Below are 19,721 nucleotides of genomic sequence, written 5' to 3'. Positions count from 1 at the left end.
AGAAAATAGGATAATTCCAACGATTAATTGGGGAAGAGATTTTTTTTATGTAAAAATAAGAAACCAAAAAAAAAAAGGATGAAAAGCTTAACTACTGTTTAATGAATAGTCGAAGCGATGCCCCACATAGACCTAGTCAAAATTAATGGCGACACACCTGTCCTTCTCACAAAGTCTGAAATTTTCATAAGAAAAAAAAAAGGAAAAACATGAATTGTGTGTAGAGTGATAAACCTTATTGGCATATTGAATTCCCCCTAAAAAAAAGAAGCATTTTCCTAAAGTAAATGCGGGAAGTTGTAAATATCAACATCAGTTTTGTATAGGTTTGTTCACCAATATGGTACATTGGTCGATCGATGGGTGTAGTTAAGTATTAAAATCAAATTAATAATTGGTTCCGATTCGGAGCAATATTTGGTAACAGTAGAAAAATATGTACTAGTGAGGGGCATGCGCCTTCTTACTAAAACATACCTAAAAACTAAAAATGGATAATATTGCATATCCATATGAACACCAGCATGTTGCTTTCAAGTTGGCAGAGGAATTAAAAGGAAAATTACTACCTGTTCAAGGAAAGCATTTGACAGCTACAAATTAAAATTAGTCCTGATTGGGATGTCAATGATTGGATACTCAGTTTGAATCTGAATGAGATCCGTGGGATTCGACAATAAAGTCCAACGCAATTAGTAATGTTTGGATTTTAATGTGGTGCTGGATTTTTTTCCTCTGCTACTGATTAATCTGATTAAATTGGATTTTAATCTAAAAATTATGTTTTGTATATGCCTTATTTTGTAATAACACACTTTATTGTTGCTTTCTTTTTCAGAAGCTCCCTTGTTTACTTTAGGTTCTAGGATACTGATCATTAATTTCCCGTTGAATCAGGAGTTTGTGTGATCCTCCTAACCGATCGTCACAAATGTCACATCGTCCTTGGGTAATTATGGGAATTGATTTCTCATCATAATTTGCTCAGTTTTAAAGAAGACAAACAGTCTCTATCTTTGGGTACTATTTGTGAATGCCGCTAAGAATTCACACAAGAAAGGAAAATCCAAAAATCTAAGTAATTTGGAGAAGCGGATCTGTTGGCATCCAAAAAAAAGTCCAAAAAAAGAAGCTCTTATGCCTTATAATTAATTGTATATGTCCCGAGGGGCGTAGTTGGTCGAATTAGGAATCTGTATAAAGACAGATCTTTAGTTCGATTTTAGTGGGCGCTATGTTCATGTGTCTTAAGGTAGTAGGACATGAGATCCAAGTTAAAGAGTGCACCATTGTTATTACGGACACCAATGCAACCTAAGACCCTGGAGGTAGGGGAAATGAGGGGGCCTTCAGGCAGTGGGATGAGCCACTCGCTCATCCAAATTGTATATTCTTGCATAATAAATAATGGTGGTAGACGTACGTGCCCTTCACATATCAAGATACACTTGGTGTTTGATTAGTCGGCTTCAAAGATTAAGATAGATTCATAAAATTCTAAAACTATTGTTTTATGAATCTGACCTAAGTTCACAAAAAACTCACACTGTCAAACGACCTCTAAGCATCGGTATCAGTTATTGATAAACAAAACATAGATGATACAAATCGATAGATTATGTCAGGGGGTTGTACCTTGGATGTTTGGTTGTTGGTCTGATCTGTTCTTATCCAGCTATTTTTGCTTGGATTCTTCTTACGGTCTTGTTCCACTCGGTTGGCGTGGTACACAGGAATAAAAGATACTACATAAGTGGGCACAGGGTCCGAAGTTGGCCACTTGCATGGTGAGACGTACGGTCCATCATGCCAAAAAATAATAATGACTTTTTAACTGTTTGGTAGGTAGAAGATCGCATCTAAATGAATCTCTAATGCTCGTCGTATAATACATCAGAAGGAACGAAATGAACTGCAGTCCGATAGCTGGCTTTCTCATGGTGCTGTCAGCACAAGTCTAGGTGCTCTGAGGTCACCCTTGATGATTCCAAAATAAAAGATTAATAAATGGTTGTATGGCATGAGAAACAATATGGGTTTTATGAATTACCATGAATATTGAATATTTCATGAACCACTTGAACAACTTTTCCAATATTTAAGGCAGATTAGTAGCAAGTGTTTCAACTAACTGGTGTAGTATTTCTGTGCCAAACGGCCCTTAAAAGAACAAAAGAATAGTTAAGTCATCCATCATTAGGAAGAGGCTTTTATTAAAAGTATAAGATCATTGTGCTTTTGCCTTGTCTCCATTTTTCACTCGCAATATATATATATATATATATATATATATATATATATATATATATATATATATATATATATATATATATATATATATATATATATATATATATATATATAACCACTAAAAAGTAAACATATATTGTTAAAAACAACTGTCATAGGAGCAATAATGGTGACAGTTTATGGTATACCAATGGTTCATGATTCTCTTGGCATTTGGCAACAATTTTATGATGCCTTTAATGTTAAGTTCTGATCAAGATTTGTGGATGGAACAACAACACACACCCTAAGAGTGCTAAAGAGAGTATATATATATATATATATAATTGGTAAATACCAGGTAATTGGGTTAAAAAGTGTTTCAAACAAATAATTGGTAAATACCAGGTACATGGGTAAGAGACAAAAAGCAGACCTCTTAAATTTGTGTTAAAAAGTGTTTCAAAAAAAACGCGAACCCCTTCATGTGTTTATAAATACTAATTTGATATAAATCATGTTTTAGTTTAAGTTATTTTTGAAAAAAAAATTGATGTTTCTACTATCAAAATTTTGATGTTACAAGAGAAGTTCGACTTTTTAGTATAAAAAATATAATAAAGTAAAAAATGTCTAACTTAGTATGATTTTCTCACCAAATCACGCTTAAGAACATATTTGTAAGGTTATATTGTAAAAAATAGTAATTAATTGTAATAAATCTAGTTTTTGTCCCCTACCCAACTGGTTTGGCATTTACCTACTTTTCTATGTATATATAAGTGGTTTAATTTCTTGGGAGCACGCATGTGAATAATCGCCAGATCTGAATGCCAAATTTACCTCGAGAAAAAAAAGGATCCGAACAGTCGGATGATTTTGGTTATTGAAAGCGGAAAGAAATATAGTTCTCCAATGAGCAGCAAGTTAAGATGTGAGGATAAGGGAAGGAAGGGGCATATCTAGAGAGCTGCCCTTAAACCAAATGCTTTTTGTTCGACTTTTTGCGACCCACTTGCGGTGCTCCAGATTCCATGAGAGAAATGGGGACAGAACTTGTCAACCTCAATGTCCTAACCTCAGTACATCACGTGAAGGCTCCTTACTTCATCAGCCCACTCAGTAGCAAGGTAGAGGGCCCATTCCTTACATCTCCATCGATCCTGATGTGTTTCCCATCTCCATCCAAGCATGCACTCTCTGATCATGAACGCCGGAAGTGATGTGAACGCATCTTTCTTTATTTTCTTTCTCTTTCTGCTTTCCTTTCGTTCCAGTGACTGCTCCTCTGCAGGATAAAGAGATAATTGTCACCTCCTCCTTCTTCTTCTTCGTCTTCTTCTTTTTCTTAAGGCCACGTAGAGTATGATCGTGAAGAATGGACATGATGGGAGTGAATAATTGATATCAGAAAACAGACACAGAAACAGAAACCAGTCTCACCTTTCACAAAACTTATTGGTTAGATGTGCTTTAGAGCAACTATCTCGGGTCTAGCTTAGTTGCAGGCCTTCTGATTGACAGATCAATGTAGACCATGAAGGCGGTCAGTACGTCTTTGCCAAAACGGACGGCCGGGACACTTTCGAACTGCAATATAATTACATCAATTTAATTCGCAAGTATTTATTTTCAGAAGTGAACATTTAAAGTTTTTTGACTATCCACTCACACTTGAAATATTACACTTGCGTCAGTCATGGGACTAACAAAGAATATGAATTGATAAATTGGTCTATATATAACATATATCTCAAGCTGAAGGCAAAGGAATAATAGGTGGCAAGAGGGGAACGGAAATGGAGTCATGTCAAAAAACCAATATTACGTCTCAAGACTACCATCTATCGTCTGAGCTTTCTCATGCATGCACGCTTGGAGTTGCATAAAGCCAGGATTGATGGTCTGGATTTCACCTCATGAACTGAGATCGAGAGACAACATAAAAGCAGATACGCATACTGACATACATACATATATATAACTGCCCTTCGACCCATATTTGAATATCCTTGACGATCGCCAAGAACGTACGTGGTAGTTCTGAACCACACGATGCAAGCACTCTTGTTTTCACAGAGTGGAATCAAGCGATCAATTTAAAATTAGCATATGTTCGCGCTTAGAGTACTGATCTGTTTTTACCATGCCACCTAGTAGAATGATCTTCGAACAACAAGAAAAAAGTGAACATGCAGAGGTGAATACTTCCAAAGATGGCCCGCTGGTGTGTATACAGAGAAACACCATTGTAAGATAATGATCTCCGAATTAACCATGACCGATCATTATCACTGTTCTCGTCATGATGGGATCATTCCTTTGGGAGGTTCTCGTTGCGTCATGTCGTCAGCTTAGCTTTTCAACAAGGATGTATGACGATCCGTGAAGAATCATGGAAAAAGATGAACCAGAAAGTGGGGCTCGATCGGCAGGCAACTTGGCGTACGTGACGATGCATGTTCCTCGATTTCGGTCAGTTGTCTAGATTGCCCACCTGCTCCGCTAGCTACCTCCTCTCTTTATCTTTTTCCGCAGTACAGAAGAAAGAAGAAGAACGCTCGTACACCACGTCTCTTTCAAAGTAACTAGGTTTACACAGCAAGCGGTCGGTCGGGCACCTTCTTTCGCTTCCATTTCCACCACACAATTTTCATTTATTTTCTTCTTCCAAATCTTTCTTTCTTTAGTTCTTGTTTTTCCAAGTTGGCCCTCCTGCGCATGGAACGGCCACAGCTGAGGAGAGTACGATGGCTCTTCACTGAATCGACGAGCCACCCCTTCCGGCTTGTGGTTGAGATTATATTATTGGCCAACTTGCATCTCTCTCTTACCCGCCGCTCTCTCTCGCTGCCCCCACCGCTCCCCAATTGAGTTGTTTTGCTTTCTGCACGGCCGCCTTCGATTTTTCCTGCCTGGTAGCTGACCCCATTTCTCCATCTTTTCCTTACTCTGAAGAGAGGAGGGAGCGAGGGATATTCAGTGAACAAAAAGATAATATATATGGTTGTGCATGGCACACAATAATGACTAAAATATTAGGAATTCTCTGCTTGTCAGGCCAGTCTTTTCAAGCCAACTGCATATATTTAAAGTAACTAGATTGTAACTAATGAAAAACAGCTGAATCTAGCACATCTTTTTTTTTTTTTCTAAATGTAGCACAGAATGGTAATTTGTATGACTGATTTTGTAGATAGAAAATTGACATGGTCTTACTGATCAAGTAGGATTTAAGGATGCCAACGTCCGCAGGAAATAAATTTGATAAATATTAATCTGGCTTTAAAAGGTTGGATTTTTATCAAAAAGTACTTCAAATATATATATATATATACACACAACACTTAAAGTTGTGAAATTGCTAACCCGATATATATATATACACAGACACACAACACTTGAAACTTGTGAAATTGCTAACCCGAGTCTTTTCAGGTGTTTTTCAGTAGCTGTTAGTAAACTTCAGACCTAGTGAAAAGGGTTTGTGTTTTTCGTCATCAAGTTCTCATGCAATTTGAAGCATAGATTTTTTTTTCTAAAGAGTTGCGGCATCGTTTCCACCAAATGAAGATCATAATTGGCTTAAATTAAGCGGCAAGCACTTGTTGCCATAGTTTTTATGAGAACCAAGCTTGTATCTAACAAAAAAGGTTGTTCGGAACCTCGCGTTTCTTCTTATCTTGTTCTAAATAGAAATGATAAAACAAACCATTAACAAATAGATTAACAATTATTCATGTTGGTATGCGGTCTATGGGCCCAGAATGGTATCTTAGAAAGTGGTTGTTGGCCAATAAATTATAAACACGGCCACATGCGAGCTTGGAAATTAATAATCAATTATATAATGAGGATACAAATCTGTCAGGTTAAACTCATGAGAACAAGCAATTCTGTAAAACGCTATACTGTAAAACTCTACATGACATAATTTTTAAAAAAATCTGCATCTACTTGTCTTTTAATATGAAACTGTGATTTTGTAGGTAGCGTTCATATCAAGTCTCATGGTGCTGCATCCATCAGGGTGGGTGATCGGGTTGGATTCGTCGTACCAGACTCCCCCGTGCATCGCATGGGAGCTAACGCATCTATGTATGTACGTACCTTTTGCAGGAGGGAGGGAGGAGACTGTTGAAGAGAAGGTAAGTGGCATGGTTGAGTGTGAAGAAGAAGAGCAAATTAATGGATCTCGTCGGGGTGGTGGCCATTGTACGTGAAAGGTGTGAAGGACCGGTCTGTTTCATCCACTCGTATGGCTAGAACAGATGAGGTGGCTCCAATGGACTCCGACAGAGGTGTTAGGGTGTCCGAAGGTAGGGCCGAGAGCCAAAGTTTTGTGACTTGTTTAAAACTTTTTTGACCCTGTAGAAGAGCAGGAGTTACACTCTGTTTTTCGCAAAGTCGTATAATATAGAAACTGGCAAGTACTTGACTGTTAGGTACAAGATTCTTAAGCAAAAAAAAAAAAAAATTACTCATCTAGTTTCGATTAACAATTTTTTCTCATTGATGTTATTCAATCTTTTGTCTTGGAAAGATTAATAGTGGAGTTGATTCCTTACGGCACCTTTTGCATCTAACGATTACTTACTTATCAATTATATACATATCGGTATCATAGATTTTTTTTTTTTTTGAAAAACCTTTTTACATGTCAAAAATAGATTAGCAAAAAAAAACCCATCTTTCAAAAAGGCACGAAAACAAAAAAAAATTGCCAAAAACCAAGAAAAATGTGCGTTCTTTTCTCATTTCTTATTTTACATTTTATTTTTGCATTTTATTTTAAGATTTTTATTCTCTATGCTTTTTAAATTGTCAAGATTTTCAACTTCATTGTATTATAACTCATAAAAATCTCGCCCTCTAAAATTCATAAAAGATATTTGTGACAATTATATATATATATATATAGAGAGAGAGAGAGAGAGAAAGAGAGAGAGAGAGATTTTTTTTTCTAAAGTTCTTGACAAATAAAAGTTATAGTCAACTTAGAATGAACATGTCACTATCTAAAGGTGGATCCATTGCACCACCCAATAGGATTTGGAGGAACAGTGGCTGATGACATTGATCAGACCACCTAATGACCAGATCGAGTTGCGTGCACACTTTTGTGCAAATCTCCCTCCATTTAATAAAGTCTCTTGTCCTTGTATATAAATCTGCTTGTGAATTTAGTACAGAAATCAAAAGAAATCACACAAAAATTATAATGGTTCGGTAGGAAATTAACATACATCCACTTAGACTCTATTTTTCACCATCGCCATGGAGGAGAGGTCCACTATTTTTTGGAAAGCGGTTACAGACGATCCTTAATTTTACGATTAGGTTTTACATTCAAATTTTGAACAGAAGGGCACGATTTAAAAGCAACGACAGTGGTAACAAAGCTTTGATAAGCACCAAGGAGGCCATTTAAAGTAAACAGCAGCAGATCTTGATCCTTGACAGTGTCATTGACAGCAGTAATGGAGTCGGCCAAAAAATTTGAGCTCCGTTAGATAATCCACCATCGATTCGTTGTTCTTTTAATATTTTGGAGATCCTTTTTGATTCGTAGGATTTGCATGTTGGAGGAGCAAGCATATGCTTGCCGCAACGCAATCCAAGCTTCCTGATCAGACACCATGCGAATGATTCTACTGAGCGTGGACTCACATACAGTAGCTTCAATCCGTGAGAGAGCTTGCTGATCTGCTCTCTTCCATGATATAAAGACATGATTCGATTCTTCTTTTCCATTAACGGTGACAGTTTTTAATGGTGACCGTCTACGTATTCAGAAGGTGTCGGGAGAACATGACTGCTTCCAGTGGAGATCTCCATAGGAGATAGCTGGTGCTTTCGCTATCGATCTTGACAGAAACCAAACTTGCGAATTCCCATTTTTGTTTCCAACACCCCCTCCATTTATTAAAGTTTATACTCATATATGGTAGGCCCTTAAGCTCGGATGGGTCATAAGCAGGGCCGGAGGCAGGTGTAGGGTATGCAGACCCCCAAAAAACTTTTCTATTTTAATTTATGTTGATATTTCTGAGTAATTTTTTCCTTATTTATATATTAATGTCCCTCAAAATTTTAAAATCAGCACCTCTTAGCCAAAATTTTCTGGCTCTGCTCTTGGTCCACGAGTTCCGGTTTTCCTGTTAGTTGGTTGAAATTCTTGCAACTGGGAGTTCTTACAGCTTAGTTTTACCAGATGAAGGACAAGGGTGGGTGGGACTTCGTGGTCCAGAAAAGCACCAATTACGGAGGTGGTCCATTTGGCCATTGGAGGCTTGGTTGGGCCATTTTGAACACATACGTCATGATCATGAGCTCACATGATCAGCGAGGTGATCACTGTCATGTGGCTTAGTTTTTCTTCATCTCGTGAGTGATCTCAATACAAAACCCTGAGTTTCTATCTGTAACTTTCTTTCTGGAATCAAACGGTTAGATTCAAGAAGAACCTTATTAGATCATGATGGCAATGGAGATGCTACCTCACATTCGATTATAAAAGTTTGGCACCTTCACTCTCATCAGCCAATCTTTTACATTAATGCAATTTCCACGGACAAGTGTTTGAGTTTGCAGGAAAAATTCTTCCACTTGCACCATATTTGCAGTACAGCTCTCCACAGTATTAATTCCCTACCATGTAGTGTTACTATTTTGTGGGAGTAGAAAGCGAGGGTAACTACAAGACGAGTAAAGATCCAAGTGGTGGACCATTTAGGTTTGAGCCACCACAATCATGTCATAGATAGCTATATTCAACATTTACCTTTGATATTGTCCAATATGTGATATTGGATGACACGTAGATATATAGCATTTTACACAATAAAGTAGCTTGTCATATACTCATTCATTTCATACCATCAGTGTACTTCTGATTCCTAGCTTCTTGTAGGGGGAACGTAAAAGTCACAGCAAGCTGGAATCAATCAGATTGATAAGTGGAATATACTTTTTACTTTAGTTTTCCATCTATACCTACATTTTTTAACTTTTGAAAATGGAAGAAAGATTAATGGCTTGGATATCCATGCAGTTTTTCTATTTTATTTATCATTTCAAATATCAAGCTTCTAATGGCTTGATCCACACTTGGATTTTTTTTTTTTTCAGAGTGGTTCAACTCTACCGCCTCGAAGAGAGTCAACTGCCTCTCCACTGTGCGCATCATCCCCCAGGGTTTGCAAAGCTTACGTCAGGACCTTTTACAATTCAGAGGATGAGAAACACTGGGTGGCGACAATGACCATTGAATCTGAACTGAAGTGGACCACCTTGCTGCCCAGTGAGCTACAACCCTTTATCCCAAGCTCATGGAAAGGTAAAGTAAAGGTGTTTATCTAATTCTTTGTTGTACCTAATATTTCATGGCCCGACACGTTTTGAATCCCATAACAACATCTTCATACATATATAATTACACTAGGGTTGGGGGAGCAGGGGCAACTAAAAATAGTTGGAAAGTCCTTGGGCATTTGATAAGGGGGTCCACTATCTAGATATTTAGCAAAAGAACTTCTAGTTCATTGAATCAAGGAATATTGGAAGCAGTGGTGGAGCCATATATTGGCTGGTGTGGGCACTTGCCCACACCAGTCTTACAATTTTTTTGTTTATCTTCATACATGTGTCTTTAAATATTTTCTTATTTATATATGCCAATGCCCCTTAAGAATGAAAATTTCTAAAATAATGACTCATTCCAAAAAATTTCTGGCTCCACCACTGATCGAAAGAGTTCAAAAAACTTTTGATCTCTTCCTTGTCACAACTATCTTGTTTGATGTCAATGTAGTTAATGTATGGATTGGTGGTACTTAGTAAACCTTTTGATGATGCTGTACAAAACATGAAAAATAAATTTCATCTTGTAGTGACCAGTAAGTCAAAAATAAAAGCAATTTGGTTTATGATCCAAGTAAAGTTAATGTTGGCAACTTAAACCTGCTTCCCTCCTCTTCTTTTTTGGGTCTACCACTTTTGGCAAATCTAAAAAGAGTAATAACAACTCATGGACGATAAACTCTACAAAAAGGAGGAAATGTGAATTTCACCTAAAACGTTAATCTCATGTCTATGGATCTACTATTATTCTATATTTGAATCAAGCGACACAAAAATATCAAAATACCAATATATGTATATTTTGACACCACTCTCAGTCCAAATACCAAATATCCCCTTCAAAATGATATAAGAAGATAGTGCTACCATCATGAACTGCCTTGTTTCTCCACTACCAAATTTTTCAATTAAAGAGATCGATTGTAACATCTCAACCCACTCCTCGGCTCGGGCCCTTGGTTCGACGGATCTCACCTAACAATTTTGGTTTCAGCCCTCGAAAAGGCTAGGAACAAAGACAATCAACTCATTAATGGTCTCCTTTTATAAGCCATTGAAGATCCCTCACAATCTTCGATACAAGACTAAACTTCTGAGGTGTAACATCGATGGATAGAACGTAAAATTTAGACATCTATTTCTTTAAAAGTAAGAAGGAATAATCTTTCTTTTACCAAACTTGGCACGATTAACTTTCCAAGTTTTAATTGGTGAGCATGGTCTTTATTCTCCGCCTCATATACAAGACATTTAGAAACAAGACTCACCCACAGGCCATCCTTGTAGTCTAGAGTCAGTGATAACAATGCCTTGACAAACCAAGTAGACAAGCAATTCCCCTTGGGATTTTCATATATACTTTCTCCAATTTTTAAGAGTAGCTCTCATTCAAGCAATATCCTAGATGAGACCTCCTATATCGTCACCTCTCAATAAAAAAACACTGACAATTGTACTTAATTTCTTGTAAGTGTTCAATTAAATTCTCAAAATAATGTATATGAGGTTTAGAATAAAATAAAGTTTAGTTAATAGTTTTCCAAATAGTAAAACAATTTGATAATTTGATTCGCATATTCATCTGTCTAGAAGCAAGTGCTTGACATTTTTAATCATTTGTTTGACTTTATTAGATATACATCTCCAAAGCCAATAAGATGTCTTTCCAAATGTGGGAAAGCTTAAACTTTGTTTTAATTGTCAAGAAATTGTGCCTATAAGAATATTTGTCATGAACTAAGTTAGCTAATGATGAATCTTTTGTGATGAACTAATGTGGCCAAGTAATAACAAGATTAACCAAATTAACTTTATTCTTCCCTCTAATACCAACACAACTTTCCATAATAGAAAGGCAAATTTGGTTTCAAAAAATAAGGCAGGAATGGGCAAGAAGATGTTTAATCGAACAAGGACAATCAACATAAGGCAAATGTTTGTCTTAAAGTTCTTTTTGCAACTAAGAGGAACTCTCATATTTAGTAGGCGAAGTCCCTTTTCTTCAATCAAATCTCACATCCAATCTATCTACTTTAGAAAAGGATAGATAAAAAGAAACCAAAACAGATTTCACATCATCTAGTTGCATAACTAAACCGTCCCCAAACACTTCCTACCTTCTTCTTAAAGTACATATGGATTTGGGAGAAGTCTTATTGAAGCAAGAGCAAGTTATTTGCATAGAGCAACATGAACATCTAAGCCATATGCTTACTAATTGAAGGAACTACATACCTGCAATTAGTCTTCATAATCTCGAGTCAACATTCCTTTGTTATGTGAAAATTATTTGATGTGGGAATATAATTTTCCAAAATATTCTCAAACAATATAACCTCAAGGAATTCATTGGTGGTTCTAATCCGTGCCTACAAACATTTGAATCTATTAAAGTGATTTACTGCTTTTAATTGCTGAATTAATGCAACACTTGTAGGTTTGACTAACTCATAAGACTACTGAAATTCCTTGAACTTATGAATCATGAATTATAAAACTAATTACATGAGCAAGAAGGGATTAAGATTTATAAATATATGTTCAACATGGTAAGACCACTTCTCAACCTTCAAAGCCAGTTTTAAAATTTATCTTTTAAGGCATCGGTTAAAACGTATCTATTTGGTTCTTGATCATAATTTTTTCTTACCTGATATCAATGAATGAGATTTCTAGGTGGAGTTTAATTCCAGAAGGAAAACCCAGCAAAAGTAACTTTGTCACAAAATTAAACAATTCTCGTTTGAACTTCACATTTTTGACAATCAGTACCTTTAGAAATGTTGTAATATATTTGGCAATTTGTCTTCTGTCATCCACTATTGCTTGCCAACCTAGAACTTGTAAAAGGAACATGTTGATTGCCATTTTCTTTAATTGTTCAGATTTACTTATTTTTCTTTGCCTTCACCAGTCCCAACACCAAAGTAAGACCTACATGCATTATCATATTAAATGATTTATATGCAAACTTTGATTAATGAAGATTTACATCAACAAAGCTTAGTTCCATGCCAAACAATCCTACGTTCCATGCCATGCACAAATATTAGACAATGGCAAAACAATTTAATGTTTGGAGTACCTTAGGATAAGGTTTGTGTAATATACATAAGATCTCTCTCTCTCTCTCTTCATCTTTTATATCACTAGGAGAAATTTTTTCTTTTTAATTATTTATATTTATTACATCTACATCAAATGCAATCCTTAAATCTTAAGTGTCATTTTCTACAATGTGAATTATTTTCATTCAGCAATAATTTCTTTTGGAATGCATTCCTTCCCTTATTTTGAGTAACTTTATCCTTTATGCACAAATTTTTCTCTTTAGGTGATGCTGCCTACTACCACTTGAATATTTTTGGTTGCCAAGTTCATGGAAGTCACTGTCCTGAATCCTTTTGAGGCATTATAATTAAATTTTGCTAACTGATGCGACTTGAAAAGCGCCTCTGCAGGCAAAAGATAATCTAAATGTAAGAAATGGTGTTGCTTACATTGGCCGTTTATAAGAAACATAATTCCACTACCAACAGTAAAAACACAGACGCATGCGCCTTGCTACTTATAATGCAGTAGTGACTCGATCGAGAGTATACATTTCTCTCTTACGACTCCTTGGTATCTGATTAAATGAAAAGAACCATTTGATTGATGAAGGCAAATCCCAACAATTCTGCCCTATTAATATTCTTTCTCCTATTTTGAGAAGAAAGAATCATGTTTGAACGATGAAGAGACTTATGTTTTTAATGGTAAGAGAGTTGACCTGAAACTTGCCGTTTGGAAGAGCTTTCAGATCGCCTGTTTTCGATTCATCTGCATCTTGGGACTGCGAAAGGTTGGTACAAGTTGTTGGACTATTGATCATAAGCCCGCAGCATTAAATTCTTGTCCTTGTTCATTTTGATGAGCCTCACAAGGTTGACGATCTCATATTCTCATCTGGGTCTAACATTCCAAGGTGAAAATTTCATGACCCTTGGAAAAAAAAAAAAAGGTGGAATCTAAGAGGTAGAGTGTTTTAACTTTCCAAGGAAAAACTTTCTTGGGAAAAGAGGTGAATATATGTCAGAAAGACAACTATGTTGCAGCCAAAACCCCAAACAGGCATTGTAGGGGGGAAAAAAAATTGTGTTCTGTGATTAAGAACAGCATGAAACTTCGTTGATGAGATCCATGACAACTTTATCATGAAGTTATACTCCAAGAAATTCGTGACAATTTTGTAATATCACCTTTTTTGTGGTTGACTATAGTAACATTATTAACTTTTTTAATAACCATTGGTATCTGGCGATTTATTTAATATTTCTCAAGATCTCCTTCATAAAAGCAAAACTTTATGAAAAGGAAACAATCGCTTCGTGGCCCATGATCTTTAAATTGTTGAAACTTCAGGAATGACCTTAGGTTTGCATAAGTTTTTTGCTTATGAAAGAAAAGAGTTGAGACCGTCATAAATATCGCACCAGGCAAAAAGCGGGACCCTCGAGAGAAAAACTTTTCCGGAAAATTACAAGGAATTTTTCCTTTTTCCATTACGTCTTCTCCAGGATCCAGAATCGCATACACAAACAGCCACCAGACGTCACCAAACCCTGTCTCTCCCTCTCTCTCTTCTGAAGCTCTTATTAAGGCCATAGCCCCGACCCTTCCCGTCTCTCAGAGGCAATCTTTCCTGTTTCTCGGAGGCAATCTCTCTCACATAGAGGTAGCACATGGCGACCCGGGTAGAAAACCGGCGTTTCGACTCCCTAGAGAGCGGAAGACCCACCGGCCGCAGAGCCTTGAAACTCAGCCGACCGCAGCCCAACGGCCGGACAGACCCTCCTTCGCTCGTTCTCAACGCCGATCTCCTCGCCATGTCCTCCTTTTCCCCATCCTGCCAGCCACCAAACAAGGCAGAGCAGCCAGAGACGGACAGTGAGGAGGAGGAGGCGGTGGTGGAAGAAGGATGGCGGTTGCCCTCACCCGCCGCCGACCCGTTGCCACCACCGGTACTAGACCCGAGGGACCAGGGAACGTCGGACGACTGGATCCCCCGGAACCCCACCTTGGTGCGGCTGACCGGCAAGCACCCGTTCAACTGCGAGCCGCCGCTGGGCCGCCTCATGCACCACGGCTTCATCACGCCCGCCCCGCTGCACTACGTCCGCAACCATGGCGCGGTGCCGAGGACCAGCTGGGACGACTGGACGGTCGAGGTGTGCGGCCTCGTGCGGCGGCCGGCGAAGCTCACCATGAAGCAGCTGGTGGAGGAGTTCCCCGCCCGGGAGCTCCCCGTGACGCTTGTGTGCGCCGGCAACCGGCGCAAGGAGCAGAACATGGTGAAGCAGACCATCGGCTTCAACTGGGGAGCCGCCGGCGTCTCCACCAGCGTCTGGCGCGGCGCCAGGCTCTGCGACGTCCTCACTCGGTGCGGCATCCTCAGCAGCCGCAGGGGCGCGCTCAACGTCTGCTTCGAGGGGGCGGAGGACCTGCCCGGCGGCGGCGGGTCCAAGTACGGCACCAGCATCCAGAGGAGTATAGCCATGGACCCCTCCAATGACATCATCCTGGCGTACATGCAGAACGGCGAGAAGCTCATGCCGGACCACGGCTTTCCGGTGCGGATGATCATCCCAGGCTTCATCGGCGGCCGGATGGTGAAGTGGCTCCGCCGCATCATGGTCACCCCGGTCGAGTCGGACAACTACTACCATTACAAGGACAACCGGGTTCTCCCCTCCCACGTTGACGCCGAGCTCGCTGACTCCAAAGGTAAGCTGGCGAGCCCTGATCAGTCATCCCCTACCTCACCGAGTCACCATGATTCCGCCATTAGAAAACAAACCATTCCTCCTTCCTACTTTTAAATCATTTACAGCGAAAATTTACATTCTCGAGAGAGATTAAACCAACGCGATCAGATAATATCTAAATGAACATAATTGTGGAAATGATTTGTTTCTTTTGTTGGATTATGATGATAGGGTGGTGGTACAAGCCGGAGCACATCATCAACGAGCTGAACATCAACTCGGCGATCACGACGCCCGGCCACGACGATGTGCTGCCCATCGATTCGTCGACAACGCAGAAGCCGTATACCTTGAGAGGATACGCATATTCCGGTAAGGGGAATCGCCGCCCCCTCCTTTTCGTCTCTCGCTTTGTATCGTCCGCCAGCCTCAGCCCCACTTTAGTAACAGCATGACGTAATTAATTTAATCGCACGAAATTTCTTATCAGGTCCAATTCCCTTTTTTTATATATACATAAGCACCTCTTGGCAAGGGAAATAACGTTTCGCTTGTTACCTTTTTCTTTTTGCTGAAGCGGGTGGGAGGTCCACGCATCCATAGGAGGGAACTGGGAAGTTGAATTTGGTGTCGCATAAAATATGAGAGAATTGTTTTGACTTGCCGGTCAGGCATAGTAAATTAATTAAATACATAGTTTTCTTTAAAACGAGGGCCAATGAACCATGAAATAATCTGGAAATTCTTTTCTTCTCTGGTTTCAGAGAAAAGGCTGCGGCTCCGAGATGTCCTTTCCGAAAATTTTAGCCTCTTTTGATAATGTTACGCCTTATTTTGGGACTATTAGAAACTTCGCGCAGTACAAAATGTGGTAACAGTGTCGGGCACGTGGTTGCGCCTCGCCTTCGAGCAATCCGTGGACATCTCTTATCTATACATAAATAAATAATTGTTTTACGTAAATAATAAGATATTATATAAGTAACTAAGTCTAACCGAGTGTTCGGATCTGATTAAATTTAAAAAAAAAATAGTATTAGACCAATTGAATTTTATAACGAGCACCTCCTTTTTTTTAATCTTTAGCCAATCTAAAATTGTCGATTTTAAAGTATAATAACATCGAATCATGTTTTAATTGTTTATGAATAGAATTTGTACTCTTATAAATCCCGAATTTATGCATAAATCGGATCTAAAAATTCACTGAATATATATATATATATATATATATATATACTGAAATTATATTAGAATTTTAATTTTTAGGCAGTATCCAAAATGATTTTTGTGAGATTTGATATACTTTATTCAAAATGCATTAAATTATCTTTTTTAAGAAAATAGCAATTTTTTATAAGGATTTTGTTTATATACATATTATATATAGGTACTTATATCTTCCAAAATTATTCGTACCCCCTTTGTTGTGCCTACACCCATGTGACTCAGTTGGTGTTTGAATTGTTTAAAAGAAACAATGGTCAGGTGGTATCTAAATCGTACATTCTATTAATTCAACTGAACTTGAAGCGGATGTACCAGCTAGTTGTTGTGGATCCATCTAATAAGAATTGATGAGCTCGGTTCAGATTGGGAGTCAAATTTGGATAATGCAAAAGTGCAGAACTTCTGGCCTAATCAGTTTCAAATGTCTCCTAGAACTATAAACCAAGTTCAAATCCTATTACTAATCGATACCAGATCTTTTTATTACTGCTATAAACCAATAGGATGGTACTCACCGTCTCCGGTTTAAACCCACCAATCTACTAGACTTATCATAGCTATAGCTACTAGAAATTGGATTCGAAAATACATTTTTTTAAAAGTTATATAAATCTGAAAAAAGAAAAATATTAAAAATTAGCAAAATTAAAAAAAAAAGTTTTAAAAATATTTAATAAATAGTTGAATTTGAGAAGCTGGAAACGGCTGCCGGGACCAAATATTTAAAAAAAAGTTTTTAAAATATTTAATAAATAGTTGAATTTCAGTGCGTAGACATGATGATGCTTAGTTAGGACCATTCGTTTGTAACACTTGAGAAAGAGAAGGGGCAGGGAGCGTGACGGAAATGGCGCTTTTTTTGTCGCCCGTGATACATGCTTGCTTTTCGACGCAAACAGAATACAAGTGAATCTGGATCATGTGTCCAGAGAAAATGACATGGATGGTGCAGGCGGACAGCAGCTCAATTCGGTCCCCCAATTAATTGAGCCCAAGAAATGTGTTTGATACGTGTTCAGACTTCGTATTACTTGATCGTTATAATTTATGCGAATCACTGACATTAATAGACGGACCAGAGAAGATTGCTGCAAATTTATTCGTTTGTGCTTTGAGCAGGCGGAGGGAAGAAGGTGACGCGGGTGGAGGTGACGTTGGACGGCGGCGAGACATGGCTCGTCTGCAATCTCAACCGCCCGGAGAAGCCCAACAAGTACGGGAAGTACTGGTGCTGGTGCTTCTGGTCCCTCGACGTCGAGGTCCTCCAGCTGCTGGGCGCCAAGGAGATCGCCGTCAGGGCTTGGGACCAAACCCACAACACCCAGCCTGAGAAGCTCATCTGGAACCTCATGGTGAGAATCCTCTTCAACTCCGGTTCCTTCATGGTGAGAACCGAGAGGCTTGACGAGTTGCGCTGTGTGTGGTGATGTGAACAGGGGATGATGAACAATTGCTGGTTCAGGGTGAAGATCAACGTATGCAAGCCGCACAGGGGAGAGGTGGGGCTGGTGTTCGAGCACCCGACTTTGCCGGGCAACCAGTCCGGCGGTTGGATGGCTCGCCAGAAGCACCTGGAGATGTCGGAGGCGGCGCAGGCCATGAAGAAGAGCGTCTCCACTCCCTTCATGAACACCTCCGCCAAGAAGTTCACCATGTCCGAGGTCAAGAGGCACTGCACCGAGGAGTCGGCGTGGATCGTCATCCACGACCACGTGTACGACTGCACCGCATTCCTCAAGGACCACCCCGGCGGCGCCGATAGCATTCTAATCAACGCCGGCGCGGACTGCACGGACGAGTTCGACGCCATCCACTCGGACAAGGCGAAGGCGATGCTCGACGCGTACCGGATCGGCGAGCTCCTCCCTACCGGCTACAGCTCTTCCGCCTCGGCCAGCAGTTCCCCCAACACTTCGGTCCACGGCGCGTTCAACCTCTTACACCTGTCCACCATCAACGAGACTGCTGCGCCTTCCCGGCCGGCGGCGCTCGTGCCGCGCGAGAAGATTCCCTGCCGGCTCGTCTCGAAGACGGCGATATCGCCGGACGTCCGTGTCTTCCGATTCGAGCTCCCGTCCACGGACCAAGTTTTGGGGCTCCCCGTGGGGAAGCACATCATGGTGAGCGCGACCATCGACGGGAAGCTTTGCATCCGAGCCTACACGCCGGTGAGCCCGGTGGACCAGGTGGGTCACTTTGACCTACTGGTAAGGGTCTACTACAAGGGCGTGAACCCCACCTTCCCCAAAGGTGGGCTCATGTCCCAGCACCTCGACTCGCTCCCCCTGGGCTCGACGGTGGACATCAAGGGGCCGGTGGGGCACATCGAGTACGCCGGCCGGGGCAGCTTCAAGCTCGGCCAAGGCAAGCGCCGGCACGCCAAGAGGCTGGCCATGATCGCCGGCGGCACCGGAATCACGCCCATATACCAAGTCATCCAGGCCGTTCTGAGCGACCCATCGGACGAGACCCAAATGCACCTCGTCTACGCAAACCGATCGGAGGAGGGCATACTTCTGAGGGAGGAGCTGGACGGGTGGGCTCGGCAGCACCCGACGCGCCTGAAGGTGTGGTACGTGGTGAGCCAGTGCGGGAGAGATGACTGGGATTACAGCGTCGGTCACGTGACGGAGGAGGTGCTCAGGGGGAATATTCCGGAGGGGTCGACGCCGGAGACGCTGGCTCTGGTGTGCGGGCCGCCCGCCATGCTCGAGCTCGCTGTGTTGCCTAACCTTGTGAAGCTTGGCTATGATGTCAAGGACTCGTGCTTGCAGTTCTGACGCAGAATATACATGTGCATCCTCGCCTTTTCTTCTTCTTCTCTCTTCTTCCTCGTCTTTGCATTCTCTTCTTCGTTGTCCAGGGCCTGTAGGATAAATTATGAAGAGGAAAAAGAAGGCTTTATTAGTTAATTGATTCTCCAATTTGCAAAGGCAAGAACTCATACGTGGACAAGAACAAACGTGGCCCTGGGACGGGCTGCGTGTCCATTCCATGGTGTTGCGCAGGACACAATTTGTCTTGTATTTGCATCCATGTTTGCAGAACAAAGCGTTCTAGGAACGTGCATGTTCCCCAAATCAAACGTCCTCCATCGTCAATAATCTCTCCTTTTCTTTTTCAAGTCTCCCTAGGAAACATTCTCTGACGCAA

General features: G+C 40.3%; 1 protein-coding gene across 1 annotated transcript; it reads left to right on the top strand.

Annotated features, from left to right (window-relative positions):
- Positions 1 to 14,181: 14,181 nt before the first annotated feature.
- On the top strand, positions 14,182 to 19,480 carry LOC116262783 (nitrate reductase [NADH] 1-like). The gene is made up of 4 exons (XM_031642278.2): positions 14,182 to 15,357; positions 15,570 to 15,710; positions 17,688 to 17,920; positions 18,005 to 19,480. The coding sequence occupies exons 1-4, from the start codon at positions 14,316 to 14,318 to the stop codon at positions 19,346 to 19,348; spliced, it is 2,760 nt and encodes a 919-aa protein (XP_031498138.1). The 5' UTR covers positions 14,182 to 14,315; the 3' UTR covers positions 19,349 to 19,480.
- Positions 19,481 to 19,721: the final 241 nt, after the last annotated feature.

This window comes from Nymphaea colorata, chromosome 10 (genome assembly GCF_008831285.2).
Source record: "Nymphaea colorata isolate Beijing-Zhang1983 chromosome 10, ASM883128v2, whole genome shotgun sequence".
Classification (NCBI taxonomy): Eukaryota; Viridiplantae; Streptophyta; class Magnoliopsida; order Nymphaeales; family Nymphaeaceae; genus Nymphaea; species Nymphaea colorata.
The sequence above is the reverse complement of the archived record's forward strand: the minus strand, read 5'-3'. Positions and strand labels throughout refer to the sequence as shown.